The following is a 16,344-nucleotide window of genomic DNA, read 5'->3' on the forward strand; positions in this document are numbered from 1 at the left end:
CAACAAACTCAATCAAACTGGACTGCTAGAGGGTCTGGATACGCCAACCGTCCTCTTCACGTCCTTCAGTGTGTGGTGACTGGAGAATGTTTCACACCAGGGTTCAGCTTCATTTTACAATTCAATTAAAAAAGAAAACTACAATTCGATTTTAGTGAACAGAAATTCCAATTCCATCATTGATTGATTTGAAATGGAGTTGACCCCAACTCTGATAAGTAGTACTGTGAGCTGTGTGACAGAGCTCCATGACCAGGTCCCTGTCTGTACTGTAGGCTTTGTGGTGGAGCTCCATGCTGGGACCCACCTGTGACTGGTCCCTTGTCTAGAGAATGCTCAGTGGTGGAGCTCCATGACCAGGCCCCTGTCTGTACTGTAGGCTTTGTGGTGGAGCTCCATGCTGGGACCCACCTGTGACTGGTCCCTTGTCTAGAGAATGCTCAGTGGTGGAGCTCCATGACCAGGCCCCTGTCTGTACTGTAGGCTTTGTTGTGGAGCTCCATGCTGGGACCCACCTGTGACCAGGCCCTTGCTAGAGTATGCTCAGTGGCGGAGTTCCATGACCAGACCAGGCCCCTGTCTGTACTATAGGATCTGTGGCCGGAGCTCCATGCTGGGACCCACCTGTGACCAGGCCCTTGTCTAGTGAACAGTCTGCTCTGAGACAGAGCTCCATGGTGGGACCAAAGATGTGTATAAACCCTAGATGACTGACAGGGGGCGCTGTATTGAAGCCACCGCACAGCCATCTTAGTAGTCCTCCTCCAGTGTAGAAAAGATGTTGGAAGCTATAGAACTGCATGTATTCATGTCTACATGTATTCATATCTACATTCGTTGTTAACAAGTGTATATTCTATCAGACACCGTAACGCAGACTTTATAATTATTCAATGTGAGCTAAACATTTTTTAAAATTTTTATAACATGTAAAAAAAAATATTAAACCGTTTTTCCTTAAAGTACTAATGTTATTGGCCCCACTACAAAGGAACATACTGAAATACATGTCATTTTGTCCTTCATTGAAATACTGTAGAATTCCATGTATTTCAATGGTGAACTGGCCCTACAGGGTGGTGTTAATGAGGCCAACCGGTAGCCCTACAGGGGGGTGTTAATGAGGCCAACCGGTGGCCCTACAGGGTGGTGTTAATGAGGCCAACCGGTGGCCCTACAGGGTGGTGTTAATGAGGCCAACCAGTGGCCCTACAGGGTGGTGTTAATGAGGCCAACCAGTGGCCCTACAGGGTGGTGTTAATGAGTCCAACCAGTGGCCCTACAGGGTGGTGTTAATGAGGCCAACCGGTGGCCCTACAGGGTGGTGTTAATGAGGCCAACCGGTGGCCCTACAGGGTGGTGTTAATGAGTCAACCGGTGGCCCTACAGGGTGGTGTTAATGAGGCCAACCGGTGGCCCTACGAGGCCAACGGTGGCCCTACAGGGTGTGTTAATGAGGCCAACCGGTGGCCCTACAGGGTGGTGTTAATGAGGCCAACCGGTGGCCCTACAGGGTGGTGTTAATGAGGCCAACCGGTGGCCCTACAGGGTGGTGTTAATGAGGCCAACCGGTGGCCCTACAGGGTGGTGTTAATGAGGCCAACCGGTGGCCCTACAGGGTGGCCTGTTAATGAGGCCAACCGGTGGCCCTACAGGGTGGTGTTATTGAGGCCAACCGGTGGCCCTACAGGGTGGTGTTAATGAGTCCAACCGGTGGCCCTACAGGGGGGTGGTGTTAATGAGGCCAACCGGTGGCCCTACAGGGGGTGTTAATGAGTCCAACCGGTGGCCCTACAGGGTGGTGTTAATGAGGCCATCCGGTGGCCCTACAGGGTGTTAATGGGGCCAACCGGTGGCCCTACAGGGGGTGTTAATGAGGCCAACCGGTGGCCCTACAGGGTGGTGTTAATGAGGCCAACCGGTGGCCCTACAGAGTGGTGTTAATGAGGCCATCCGGTGGCCCTACAGGGTGGTGTTAATGGGGCCAACCGGTGGCCGTACAGGGGAAAGTGTTAATGAGGCCATCCGGTGGCCCTACAGGGTGGTGTTAATGGGGCCAACCGGTGGCCCTACAGGGGGCGTTAATGAGGCCAACCGGTGGCCCTACAGGGTGGTGTTAATGAGGCCAACCGGTGGCCCTACAGGGTGGTGTTAATGAGGCCAACCAGTGGCCCTACAGGGTGGTGTTAATGAGGCCAACCGGTGGCCCTACAGGTGGTGTTAATGAGGCCAACCGGTGGCCCTACAGGGTGGTGTTAATGAGGCCAACCAGTGGCCCTACAGGGTGGTGTTAATGAGGCCAACCGGTGGCCCTACAGGGTGGTGTTAATGAGGCCAACCGGTAGCCCTACAGGGTGGTGTTAATGAGGCCAACCGGTGGCCTACAGGGTGGTGTTAATGAGGCCAACCGGTGGCCCTACAGGGTGGTGTTAATGAGGCCAACCGGTGGCCCTACAGGGGTGTTAATGAGTCAACGGTGGCCCTACAGGGTGGTGTTAATGAGTCAACGGTGGCCCTACAGGGTGGTGGTGTTAATGAGGCCAACCGGTGGCCCTACAGGGTGGTGTTAATGAGGCCAACCGGTGGCCCTACAGGGGGTGTTAATGAGTCCAACCGGTGGCCCTACAGGGGGTGTTAATGAGTCCCAACCGGTAGCCCTACAGGGTGGTGTTAATGAGCCAACCGGTGGCCCTACAGGGGTGTTAATGAGTCCAACCGGTGGCCCTACACGGTGGTGTTAATGAGGCCATCCGGTGGCCCTACAGGGTGGTGTTAATGGGGCCAACCGGTGGCCCTACAGAAGTGTTAATGAGGCCAACCGGTGGCCCTACAGGGTGGTGTTAATGAGGCCAACCGGTGGCCCTACAGAGTGGTGTTAATGAGGCCATCCGGTGGCCCTACAGGGTGGTGTTAATGGGGCCAACCGGTGGCCGTACAGGGGGTTAATGAGGCCATCGGTGGCCCTACAGGGTGGTGTTAATGGGGCCAACCGGTGGCCCTACAGGGGCGTTAATGAGGCCAACCGGTGGCCCTACAGGGCGTTAATGGGCCAACCGGTGGCCCTACAGGGTGGTGTTAATGAGGCCAACCGGTGGCCCTACAGGGTGGTGTTAATGAGGCCAACCAGTGGCCCTACAGGGTGGTGTTAATGAGGCCAACCGGTGGCCCTACAGGGTGGTGTTAATGAGGCCAACCGGTGGCCTACAGGGTGGTGTTAATGAGGCCAACCAGTGGCCCTACAGGGTGGTGTTAATGAGGCCAACGGTGGCCCTACAGGGTGGTGTTAATGAGGCCAACGGTAGCCCTACAGGGTGGTGTTAATGAGGCCAACGGTGGCCTACAGGGTGGTGTTAATGAGGCCAACGGTGGCCCTACAGGGTGGTGTTAATGAGGCCAACCGGTGGCCCTACAGGGGGTGTTAATGAGTCCAACCGGTGGCCCTACAGGGTGGTGTTAATGAGTCCCAACCGGTGGCCCTACAGGGTGGTGTTAATGAGGCCAACGGTGGCCCTACAGGGTGGTGTTAATGAGGCCAACCGGTGGCCCTACAGGGGGTGTTAATGAGTCAACGGTGGCCCTACAGGGGTGTTAATGAGTCCAACCGGTAGCCCTACAGGGTGGTGTTAATGAGGCCAACGGTGGCCCTACAGGGGGTGTTAATGAGTCAACCGGTGGCCCTACACGGTGGTGTTAATGAGGCCATCCGGTGGCCCTACAGGGTGGTGTTAATGGGGCCAACCGGTGGCCCTACAGGGTGTTAATGAGGCCAACCGGTGGCCCTACAGGGTGGTGTTAATGAGGCCAACCGGTGGCCCTACAGAGTGGTGTTAATGAGGCCATCCGGTGGCCCTACAGGGTGGTGTTAATGGGGCCAACCGGTGGCCGTACAGGGGGTGTTAATGAGGCCATCGGTGGCCCTACAGGGTGGTGTTAATGGGGCCAACCGGTGGCCCTACAGGGCGTTAATGAGGCCATCCGGTGGCCCTAAAGGGTGGTGTTAATGAGGCCAACCGGTGGCCCTACAGGGTGGTGTTAATGAGGCCAACCAGTGGCCCTACAGGGTGGTGTTAATGAGGCCAACGGTGGCCCTACAGGGTGGTGTTAATGAGGCCAACCCCGGTGGCCTACAGGGTGGTGTTAATGAGGCCAACCAGTGGCCCTACAGGGTGGTGTTAATGAGGCCAACCGGTGGCCTACAGGGTGGTGTTAATGAGGCCAACCGGTAGCCCTACAGGGTGGTGTTAATGAGGCCAACCGGTGGCCCTACAGGGTGGTGTTAATGAGGCCAACCAGTGGCCCTACAGGGTGGTGTTAATGAGGCCAACCGGTAGCCCTACAGGGTGGTGTTAATGAGGCCAACCGGTGGCCCTACAGGGTGGTGTTAATGAGGCCAACCAGTGGCCCTACAGGGTGGTGTTAATGAGGCCAACCGGTAGCCCTACAGGGTGGTGTTAATGAGGCCAACCGGTAGCCCTACAGGGTGGTGTTAATGAGGCCAACCAGTGGCCCTACAGGGTGGTGTGTTAATGAGGCCAACCGGTGGCCCTACAGGGTGGTGTTAATGAGGCCAACCAGTGGCCCTACAGGGTGGTGTTAATGAGGCCAACCGGTAGCCCTACAGGGTGGTGTTAATGAGGCCAACCGGTGGCCTACAGGGTGGTGTTAATGAGGCCAACCAGTGGCCCTACAGGGTAGTGTTAATGAGGCCATCCGGTAGCCCTACAGGGTGGTGTTAATGAGGCCAACCGGTAGCCCTACAGGGTGGTGTTAATGAGGCCATCCGGTGGCCCTACAGGGTGGTGTTAATGGGGCCAACCGGTGGCCCTACAGGAGTGTTAATGAGGCCAACCGGTGGCCCTACAGGGTGGTGTTAATGAGGCCAACCGGTGACCCTACAGGGTGGTGTTAATGAGGCCATCCGGTGGCCCTACAGGGTGGTGTTAATGGGGCCAACCGGTGGCCCTACAGGGGTGTTAATGAGGCCATCCGGTGGCCCTACAGGGTGGTGTTAATGGGGCCAACCGGTGGCCCTACAGGGGGTGTTAATGAGGCCAACCGGTGGCCCTACAGGGTGGTGTTAATGAGGCCAACCGGTGGCCTACAGGGTGGTGTTAATGAGGCCAACCAGTGGCCCTACAGGGTGTGTTAATGAGGCCAACCGGTGGCCCTACAGGGTGGTGTTAATGAGGCCAACCGGTGGCCCTACAGGGTGGTGTTAATGAGGCCAACCGGTAGCCCTACAGGGTGGTGTTAATGAGGCCAACCGGTGGCCCTACAGGGTGGTGTTAATGAGGCCAACCAGTGGCCCTACAGGGTGGTGTTAATGAGGCCAACCGGTAGCCCTACAGGGTGGTGTTAATGAGGCCAACCGGTGGCCCTACAGGGTGGTGTTAATGAGGCCAACCAGTGGCCCTACAGGGTGGTGTTAATGAGGCCAACCGGTAGCCCTACAGGGTGGTGTTAATGAGGCCAACCGGTAGCCCTACAGGGTGGTGTTAATGAGGCCAACCAGTGGCCCTACAGGGTGGTGTTAATGAGGCCAACCGGTGGCCCTACAGGGTGGTGTTAATGAGGCCAACCAGTGGCCCTACAGGGTGGTGTTAATGAGGCCAACCGGTAGCCCTACAGGGTGGTGTTAATGAGGCCAACCGGTGGCCCTACAGGGTGGTGTTAATGAGGCCAACCAGTGGCCCTACAGGGTGGTGTTAATGAGGCCAACCGGTAGCCCTACAGGGTGGTGTTAATGAGGCCAACCGGTAGCCCTACAGGGTGGTGTTAATGAGGCCAAGCGGTGGCCCTACAGGGTGGTGTTAATGAGGCCAACCAGTGGCCCTACAGGGTGGTGTTAATGAGGCCAACCGGTGGCCCTACAGGGTGGTGTTAATGAGGCCAACCGGTGGCCCTACAGGGTGGTGTTAATGAGGCCAACCGGTGGCCCTACAGGGTGGTGTTAATGAGGCCAACCGGTGGCCCTACAGGGTGGTGTTAATGAGGCCAACCGGTAGCCCTACAGGGTGGTGTTAATGAGGCCAACCGGTGGCCCTACAGGGTGGTGTTAATGAGGCCAACCGGTGGCCCTACAGGGTGGTGTTAATGAGGCCAACCGGTGGCTTCAGAAACCCAGGGGTTAAATACGTCATTGGCTGGGAGAGTATAGAGTATACTCTGTGGTGAAGCTCTATACTCTGTGGTGAAGCTCTATACTCTGTGGTGAAGCTCTATGCTGGGACCTACCTGTGACCAGACCCTTGTCTAGAGTATACTCTGTGGTGAAGCTCTATACTCTGTGGTGAAGATCTATGCTGGGACCCACCTGTGACCAGACCCTTGTCTAGAGTATACTCTGTGGTGAAGCTCTATACTCTGTGGTGAAGCTCTATACTCTGTGGTGAAGCTCTATGCTGGGACCTACCTGTGACCAGACCCTTGTCTAGAGTATACTCTGTGGTGAAGCTCTATACTCTGTGGTGAAGATCTATGCTGGGACCCACCTGTGACCAGACCCTTGTCTAGAGTATACTCTGTGGTGAAGCTCTATACTGGGACCCACCTGTGACCAGGCCCCTGTCCTCCACTGCGCAGGGCAGGCAGAGGGGTTACAGACCTTCCTGGTCTCAGGCTTGTCCTCTGTACAGTACTTAGTGTGGACCGTCCGGTTGGTGCCGTTGTGGAGGGCCTGCATACACTGAACAACCCTGGACTGGTAGCCAATCTTCCCACACGTCTTACTGCACGGGTTCCACTCCTCCACCAACCACCTGGGAGAGGAGGGAGAGAGAGGGAGGGAGAGAGAGAGAAGGAGGGAGAGAGAGAAGGAGGGAGAGAGAGAGAGAGAGAGAGAGGGAGGGAGGGAGGGAGGGGAGGGGGAGAGAGAGAGAGAGAGAGAGAGAGAGAGAGAGAGAGAGAGAGAGAGAGAGGAGAGGAGGGAGGGAGGGAGGGAGGGAGGGAGGGAGGGAGGGAGGGGAGGGAGGGAGGGAGGGGAGGGAGGGAGGGGAGAGGGAAGAAGGATTGGGGGCAGACAGAACAAGAGAGAGCACATTATTCAATCTGTCCACTACTGGGAATGACTAGGTTATTATCTCATTATTCAATCTGTCCACTACTGGGAATGACTAGGTTATTATCTCATTATTCAATCTGTCCACTACTGGGAACGACTAGGTTATTATCTCATTATTCAATCTGTCCACTACTGGGAATGACTAGGTTATTATCTCATTATTCAATCTGTCCACTACTGAGAATGACTAGGTTATTATCTCATTATTCAATCTGTCCACTACTGGGAATGACTAGGTTATTATCTCATTATTCAATCTGTCCACTACTGAGAATGACTAGGTTATTATCTCATTATTCAATCTGTCCACTACTGGGAATGACTAGGTTATTATCTCATTATTCAATATGTCCACTACTGGGAATGACTAGTTATTATCTCATTATTCAATCTGTCCACTACTGAGAATGACTAGGTTATTATCTCATTACTGGGAATGACTAGGTTATTATCTCATTATTCAATCTGTCCACTACTGGAAACGACTGGGTTATTATCTCATTATTCAATCTGTCCACTACTAGGAATGACTAGGTTATTATCTCATTACTGGGAATGACTAAGTTATTATCTCATTATTCAATCTGTCCACTACTGGGAATGACTAGGTTATTATCTCATTATTCAATCTGTCCACTACTGGGAACGACTAGGTTAGTCATTCAGACAGAGTGCTTTAGCTTCAGTCCCTCTTCGAGAGGAAGTGTCCCTTAGAGTGATGATGATGATGATGATGATGATGATGATGATGATGATGATGATGATGATGAAATGGATGCTCTCCTATCAACATGGCTCGGACATGGACAGAGAAAGGATAGAGAGGGAGAGTGAAGGGGAGAGGAGCTCACGTTGGCTGGCTGCACTCGTTCACGTTGCACCTCTTCCGGATGGGTTTGGGCTTCTTGCTGGTTTCACAGAGGTTCCGGTGCACCAGTCGACTGTCGCTCTTCCTCCTGCATCCGTATTTGGTGTACTGTATACCTGCCAGACGGTCCAATTAAAATGGGTTTAGTACAATCTGTTGTAACGTCTGACAAAAAACATAACATTTTCTAATTTATACTGTAAATCATTTGACAGAAAGAAAATGCAGGTGGCCGTATGTACTGAGACTGGAGAGAGAGCGTGTGCACACACACACACACACACACACACACACACACACACACACACACACACACACACACACACACACACACACACACACACACTGACAGAGCAAAAGGGTAGGAGGAACCATTTGAATGTGAATGTGTCAGAGACCCCCTGAGCAGCATGCCCCGAGGACATTTAGGCTCTGCTCTGCAGTCAACCAGGTTGGGACAATAGCACCAACCCATAGCAGGTTGCTGGGATTGCAGAGTATGCCAATAACCCACAGCAGGTTGCCAGGTTGGGCCAATAGCACCAACCCGCAGGTGCCAGGTTGGGCCAATAGAACCAACCCATAGCAGGTTTCAGGTTGGGCCAATAGCACCAACCCCAGCAGGAATTGCCAGGTTGGGCTAATGGCACCAACCCACAGTAGGTTTGAGTTAGGCCAATAGCACCAACCCATAGCAGGTGCCAGGTTGGGCCAATAGCATGAACCCACAGCAGGTTGCCAGGTTGGGCCAATAGCACCAACCCTACAGTAGGTTGCCAGGTTGGGCCAATAGCGCAATCCATGAGTTGCCAGGTTGGGCCAATGGCATGAACCCACAGCAGGTTGCCAGGTTGGGCCAATGGCATGAACCACAGCAGGTTGCCAGGTTAGGCCAATAGCACCAACCCATAGTAGGTTGCCAGGTTGGGACAATAGCATGAACCCACAGTAGGTTGCCAGAGTTGGGCCAATGGCATGAACCCACAGCAGGTTGCCAGGTTGGGCCAATAGCATGAACCCACAGTAGGTTGCCAGGTTGGGCCAATAACACCAACCCTGGCAGGTTGCCAAGGTTGACCATCGCACCAACCCATAGTAGGTTGCCAGGTTGGGCCAATAGCATGAACCCACAGCCGGTTGCCAGGTTGGGCCAATAGCACCAACCCTACAGTAGGTTGCCAGGTTGGGCCAATAGCACCAACCCATAGCAGGTTGCCAGGTTGGGACAATAGCATGAACCCACAGCAGGTTGCCAGGTTGGGCCAATAGCATGAACCCACAGCAGGTTGCCAGGTTGGGCCAATAGCACCATGACCCATAGTAGGTTGCCAGGTTGGGACAATAGCATGAACCCATAGTAGGTTGCCAGGTTGGGCCAATAGCATGAACCCACAGCAGGTTGCCAGGTTGGGACAATAGCATGAACCCACAGTAGGTTGCCAGGTTGGGCCAATAGCACCAACCCATAGCAGGTTGCCAGGTTGGGCCAATAGAATGAACCCACAGCAGGTTGCCAGGTTGGGCCAATAGCACCAACCCATAGCAGGTTGCCAGGTTGGGCCAATAACACCAACCCACAGAAGGTTGCCAGGTTGGGACAATAGAACTGCCCCACAGCAGGTTGCCAGGTTGGGACAATAGCACCAACCCATAGCAGGTTGCCAGGTTGGGCCAATAGCACCAACCCACAGCAGGTTGCCAGGTCAGGCCAATAGCACCAACCCACAGCAGGGGTCCTTGGCAGGCCAGGCACAAATGGAAACAACCATCAGGGACCTTTCTGTAGCAGGTGAGATTGAATTAATCTGGTCGAAAGAGCCGCTTCTGACAAGCAACCCCACCCTTCCCACCTGGTCTAAGAGCCACTCCACAACCAGGCCCCCCATACACACACCTCCCCACAGGGTTTAGAGCACTGCGACCAGCTCTTCAGGGCCCACTCGTAGGTATCCAGCTCGGCCAGGAGAATATTGTTATTGGTGATGACCGGCAGCAGGTCCTCATGGATAATGTACTTATATGTCAGACTGATCTTAGTGTCCTCCTCCTGTGGAATGACCTAGAAGAGGACAGGGAGAAAGAGGACACGATGACAGAGAGAGAGAGACAGGGAGAAGAGAGTGAGAGAAAGATAAACAATTGATTCCCATTCAAAGTCCTATTTTCCCTAATCCCTAAACCTAACCCTTAACCTAAGTCTGACCTTAACATTAACCCAAAATCCTAACCCCAAACCTAAGCCTAAAATCCTAAGCCTAAAATAGCTTTTTTTTTTCCTTGTGGGGACAGGTGAAATGTCCCTACTTGTCCGAATTGTCCTCGTTTTACTATCCTTGTAAGGACTTCTGGTCCTTACGTCATGGTCAAATCATTCACAAGAGAAATCAACCCAAGAACTAAGTGGGGCGATGGGCTGAAAGGGAGATGAAGTTTTCATTAGCTTTATTTTCAACCTAGTTCAGCACATAAAAGTGATAATTAACTACAATGACCATAATCCCTTGCTGACGGTTTCCCCCAGTTTAGACAGAGATACATACACTTTTAAGCCTGCAACGTTTGGTTAGATACACACAGACCACATGAGAGAGGAATGTACACAACAAGAGGACAGACAGTTTGGTGAGCGTTTACCTGAACTACTTTGAAGAACTAGTCAAATCATTTCTACAGACAGCTCTGCAGTATATTTAGGCAGGTTAGCTGCTTCAAACAGGATGACTACAAGACAGCTCTGCAGTATATTTAGGCAGATTAGCCTAGCTAAACAGGATGACTACAGACAGCTCTGCAGTATATTTAGGCAGGTTAGCCTGCCTACACAGGATGACTACAGACAACTCTGCAGTATATTTAGGCAGGTTAGCCTAGCTACACAGGATGACTACAGACAGCTCTGCAGTATATTTAGGCAGGTTAGCCTAGCTAAACAGGATGACTACAGACAGCTCTGCAGTATATTTAGGCAGATTAGCCTAGCTAAACAGGATGACTACAGACAACTCTGCAGTATATTTAGGCAGGTTAGCCTAGCTAAACAGGATGACTACAGACAGCTCTGCAGTATATTTAGGCAGTTAGCCTAGCTAAACAGGATGACTACAGACAGCTCTGCAGTATATTTAGGCAGATTAGCCTAGCTAAACAGGATGACTACAGACAACTCTGCAGTATATTTAGGCAGGTTAGCCTAGCTAAACAGGATGACTACAGACAGCTCTGCAGTATATTTAGGCAGGTTAGCCTAGCTAAACAGGATGACTACAGACAACTCTGCAGTATATTTAGAATTTAGCCTAGCTAAACAGGATGACTACGAACAACTCTGCAGTATATTTAGGCTGCCTAGCTAAACAGGATGACTACAGACAGCTCTGCAGTATATTTAGGCAGGTTAGCCTCGCTAAACAGGATGACAGACAGCTCTGCAGTATATTTAGGCAGATTAGCCTAGCCAAACAGGATGACTACAGACAGCTCTGCAGTATATTTAGGCAGGTTAGCCTAGCTAAACAGGATGACTACAGACAGCTCTGCAGTATATTTGGCAGGTTAGCCTAGCTAAACAGGATGACTACAGACAGCTCTGCAGTATATTTAGGCAGATTAGCCTAGCTAAACAGGATGACTACAGACAACTCTGCAGTATATTTAGGCAGGTTAGCCCTGGCTAAACAGGATGACTACGACAACTCTGCAGTATATTTAGGCAGGTTAGCCTGGCCTAAACAGGATGAGCTACAGACAGCTCTGCAGTATATTTAGGCAGGTTAGAGCTAAACAGGATGACTACAGACAACTCTGCAGTATATTTGTTAGCCTAGCTAAACAGGATGACTACAGACAGCTCTGCAGTATATTTAGGCAGGTTAGCCTGAACTAAACAGGATGACTACAGACAGCTCTGCAGTATATTTAGGCAGGTTAGCCTAGCTAAACAGGATGACTACAGACAGCTCTGCAGTATATTTAGGCAGGTTAGCCTAGCTAAACAGGATGACTACAGACAGCTCTGCAGTATATTTAGGCAGGTTAGCCTAGCTAAAGCAGGATGACTACAGACAGCTCTGCAGTATATTTAGGCAGGTTAGCCTAGCTACACAGGATGACACAGACAACTCTGCAGTAGCATATTTGAGGATGACTACTTGGGATGCAGGCAGCTCTGCAGTATATTTAGGCAGGTTAGCCTAGCTAAACAGGATGACTACAGACAGCTCTGCAGTATATTTAGGCAGGTTAGCCTAGCTAAACAGGATGACTACAGACAACTCTGCAGTATATTTAGGCAGGTTAGCCTAGCTAAACAGGATGACTACAGACAGCTCTGCAGTATATTTAGGCAGGTTAGCCTAGCTAAACAGGACTGACTACACAGACAGCTCTGCAGTATATTTGACTTAATTAGCCTAGCTAAACAGGATGACTACAGACAACTCTGCAGTATATTTAGGCAGGTTAGCCTAGCTAAACAAGGATGACTACAGACAGCTCTGCAGTATATTTGAGCAGGTTAGCCCCTGGCCAAACCCAGGATAACTACAGACAACTCTGCAGTATATTTAGAGCTGAGTTAGCCTAGCTAAACAGGATGACTACAGACAACTCTGCAGTATATTTAGGCAGGTTAGCCTAGCTAAACAGGATGACTACAGACATCTCTGCAGTATATTTAGGCAGGTTAGCCTAGCTAAACAGGATGACTACAGACAACTCTGCAGTATATTTAGGCAGGTTAGCCTAGCTAAATAGGATGACTACAGACATCTCTGCAGTATATTTAGGCAGGTTAGCCTAGCTAAACAGGATGACTACAGACAGCTCTGCAGTATATTTAGGCAGGTTAGCCTAGCTAAACAGGATGACTACAGACAGCTCTGCAGTATATTTAGGCAGGTTAGCCTAGCTAAACAGGATGACTACAGACAGCTCTGCAGTATATTTAGGCAGGTTAGCCTAGCTAAACAGGATAACTACAGACAGCTCTGCAGTATATTTAGGCAGGTTAGCCTAGCTAAACAGGATGACTACAGACAGCTCTGCAGTATATTTAGGCAGGTTAGCCTAGCTACACAGGATGACTACAGACAACTCTGCAGTATATTTAGGCAGGTTAGCCTAGCTACACAGGATGACTACAGACAGCTCTGCAGTATATTTAGGCAGGTTAGCCTAGCTAAACAGGATGACTACAGACAGCTCTGCAGTATATTTAGGCAGATTAGCCTAGCTAAACAGGATGACTACAGACAACTCTGCAGTATATTTAGGCAGGTTAGCCTAGCTAAACAGGATGACTACAGACAGCTCTGCAGTATATTTAGGCAGGTTAGCCTAGCTAAACAGGATGACTACAGACAGCTCTGCAGTATATTTAGGCAGGTTAGCCTAGCTAAACAGGATGACTACAGACAACTCTGCAGTATATTTAGGCAGGTTAGCCTAGCTAAACAGGATGACTACAGACAGCTCTGCAGTATATTTAGGCAGGTTAGCCTAGCTAAACAGGATGACTACAGACAACTCTGCAGTATATTTAGGCAGGTTAGCCTAGCTAAACAGGATGACTACAGACATCTCTGCAGTATATTTAGGCAGGTTAGCCTAGCTAAACAGGATGACTACAGACAACTCTGCAGTATATTTAGGCAGGTTAGCCTAGCTAAATAGGATGACTACAGACATCTCTGCAGTATATTTAGGCAGGTTAGCCTAGCTAAACAGGATGACTACAGACAACTCTGCAGCATATTTAGGCAGGTTAGCCTAGCTAAACAGGATGACTACAGACAGCTCTGCAGTATATTTAGGCAGTTTAGCCTAGCTAAACAGGATGACTACAGACAGCTCTGCAGTATATTTAGGCAGGTTAGCCTAGCTAAACAGGATGACTACAGACAGCTCTGCAGTATATTTAGGCAGGTTAGCCTAGCTAAACAGGATAACTACAGACAGCTCTGCAGTATATTTAGGCAGGTTAGCCTAGCTAAACAGGATGACTACAGACAGCTCTGCAGTATATTTAGGCAGGTTAGCCTAGCTACACAGGATGACTACAGACAACTCTGCAGTATATTTAGGCAGGTTAGCCTAGCTAAACAGGATGACTACAGACAGCTCTGCAGTATATTTAGGCAGGTTAGCCTAGCTAAACAGGATGACTACAGACAGCTCTGCAGTATATTTAGGCAGGTTAGCCTAGCTAAACAGGATGACTACAGACAGCTCTGCAGTATATTTAGGCAGGTTAGCCTAGCTAAACAGGATGACTACAGACAGCTCTGCAGTATATTTAGGCAGGTTAGCCTAGCTAAACAGGATGACTACAGACAGCTCTGCAGTATATTTAGGCAGGTTAGCCTAGCTAAACAGGATGACTACAGACAGCTCTGCAGTATATTTAGGCAGGTTAGCCTAGCTAAACAGGATGACTACAGACAGCTCTGCAGTATATTTAGGCAGGTTAGCCTAGCTAAACAGGATGACTACAGACAGCTCTGCAGTATATTTAGGCAGGTTAGCCTAGCTAAACAGGATGACTACAGACAGCTCTGCAGTATATTTAGCCAGGTTAGCCTAGCTAAACAGGATGACTACAGACAGCTCTGCAGTATATTTAGCCAGGTTAGCCTAGCTAAACAGGATGACTACAGACAGCTCTACAGTATATTTAGCCAGGTTAGCCTAGCTAAACAGGATGACGGCTGACTGCTACTGCCAGAGATGAGATGATGACTAAGGAATGAAAAATATTGAAGTCATTAAATTAAAACTAAGTAAGTATACACAACTGAATATTGTATTATTTCATAGTAATTTCCTATTTTTATAATGATGTCTACACAATGTGGACCTGACAGAGACAATGGAATATTTTCAATGCTTTGGCAATTACATTTTTACTATTTTTGGCTTTGTAATTACCATTAAAATGTCACACAAAAAAAGGTCACTATAATACATTTAATGTTATCGAAACCGAAATCGAAAACCACAATATTTTGTTTTACTAATCGTACCGAAACCGATCTAGAAAAGCACTAATTACCACTAGTGGACAATCAAAGATGATTAAAATCACAGTGAAGGTGCTCCACTGTCTTTCTAGGGGACTGACTGGAGTGTGGAGCTGAACCTCAACGTGAACCATTGGGAACAGAGTCCTGTATCTTCTGACCACATGCTGCTGTGTCTAGTGATCATTTGGGTCGGCCTGTTTTGGGTAAAATGAGAATTGAGGCGATGCACACCTGCACCTCAACTGTCACTTGTCAATGTTGAAAAATTCAGCCTGTATGTGTGTGTGTGTGTGTGTGTGTGTGCACGTGTCTGGGTGTGTATGTGTGTGTGCACGTGTGTGTGCACGTGTCTGGGTGTGTGTGTGTGTATGTGTGTCTGGGTGTGTGCACGTGTCTGGGTGTAGTGTGTGTGTGTGTGTGTGTGTGTGTGTGTGTGTGTGTGTGTGTGTGTGTGTGTGTGTGTGTGTGTGTGTGTGTGTGTGTGTGTGTGTGTGTGTGTGTGTGTGTGTGTGTGTGTGTGCGTGCGTGCATGCACGTGTCTGGGTGTGTATGTGTGTGTGTGTGTGTGTATGTGTGCACGTGTCTGGGTGTGTATGTGTGTGGGTATGTATGTGTGTGTGTGCACGTGTCTGGATGTGTGTGTGTGTGTGTGTGTGTATGTGTGTCTTGGTGTGTGCACGTGTCTGGGTGTGTATGTGTGTGTGTGTGTGTGTGCACGTGTATGGGCGTGTGAATGTGTCTGGGTATGTATGTGTGTGTGTGCACATGTCTGGGTGTGTGTGTGTCTGAGTGTGCGTCTTACTAGATCCATCAGTTTCGTCTTCTTACCAGAACAACGATGCCCTCGTGAAGGGGGCCGATTGCTTTCAGGGTTTCTTTCTCGCCGCTCCGAAGACGTACTCCCACTCCAAACCGCTCTCAATGAAGGTTCTGGACTTGGCATCTCCACTTTTTGCGTTCAATATGAAGCTGCCTGTGACTTGATTCTTCACAGCTGTGAAACACAAAGAAAAACATCTGATTCACAATGTGTTTTCATTCGTTGGGTAGTCTGACAGGACCAGCACAACAGGCTATACAGGGGAGGGGGACCAACTGTTCCTAGACCAGTTAACCCACTGTTCCTAGACCAGTTAACCCCACTGTTCCTAGACCAGTTAACCCCACTGTTCCTAGACCAGTTAACCCACTGTTCCTAGACCAGTTAAACAACACAAGAACAAAACAAACCAAACCAGAACGAAACAAACCAGACCAGAACGAAACAAACCAAACCAGAACGAAACAAACAAAACCAGAACGAAACAAACCAAACCAGAACGAAACAAACCAAACCAGAACGAAACAAACCAGACCAGAACGAAACAAACCAGACCAGAACGAAACAAACCAAACCA

General features: G+C 50.1%; 1 protein-coding gene across 1 annotated transcript in view; it reads right to left on the reverse strand.

The window, feature by feature from the left end:
• LOC127925848 (A disintegrin and metalloproteinase with thrombospondin motifs 3-like) overlaps positions 1-15,941 on the reverse strand; it is a gene marked incomplete at its 5' end in the record, with an annotated part of 30,682 nt that extends 14,741 nt beyond the window's left edge. The window contains 4 exons of the mRNA XM_052511163.1: positions 6,551-6,758; positions 7,912-8,044; positions 9,831-9,987; positions 15,832-15,941. Coding sequence (XP_052367123.1) covers positions 6,551-6,758; positions 7,912-8,044; positions 9,831-9,987; positions 15,832-15,941 — 608 coding nt within the window. The remainder of the gene's footprint in view (positions 1-6,550; positions 6,759-7,911; positions 8,045-9,830; positions 9,988-15,831) is intronic.
• Positions 15,942-16,344: the final 403 nt, after the last annotated feature.

The sequence above is a fragment of the Oncorhynchus keta genome, unplaced genomic scaffold (genome assembly GCF_023373465.1).
Source record: "Oncorhynchus keta strain PuntledgeMale-10-30-2019 unplaced genomic scaffold, Oket_V2 Un_contig_6347_pilon_pilon, whole genome shotgun sequence".
In the NCBI taxonomy this organism is placed as follows: domain Eukaryota; kingdom Metazoa; phylum Chordata; class Actinopteri; order Salmoniformes; family Salmonidae; genus Oncorhynchus; species Oncorhynchus keta.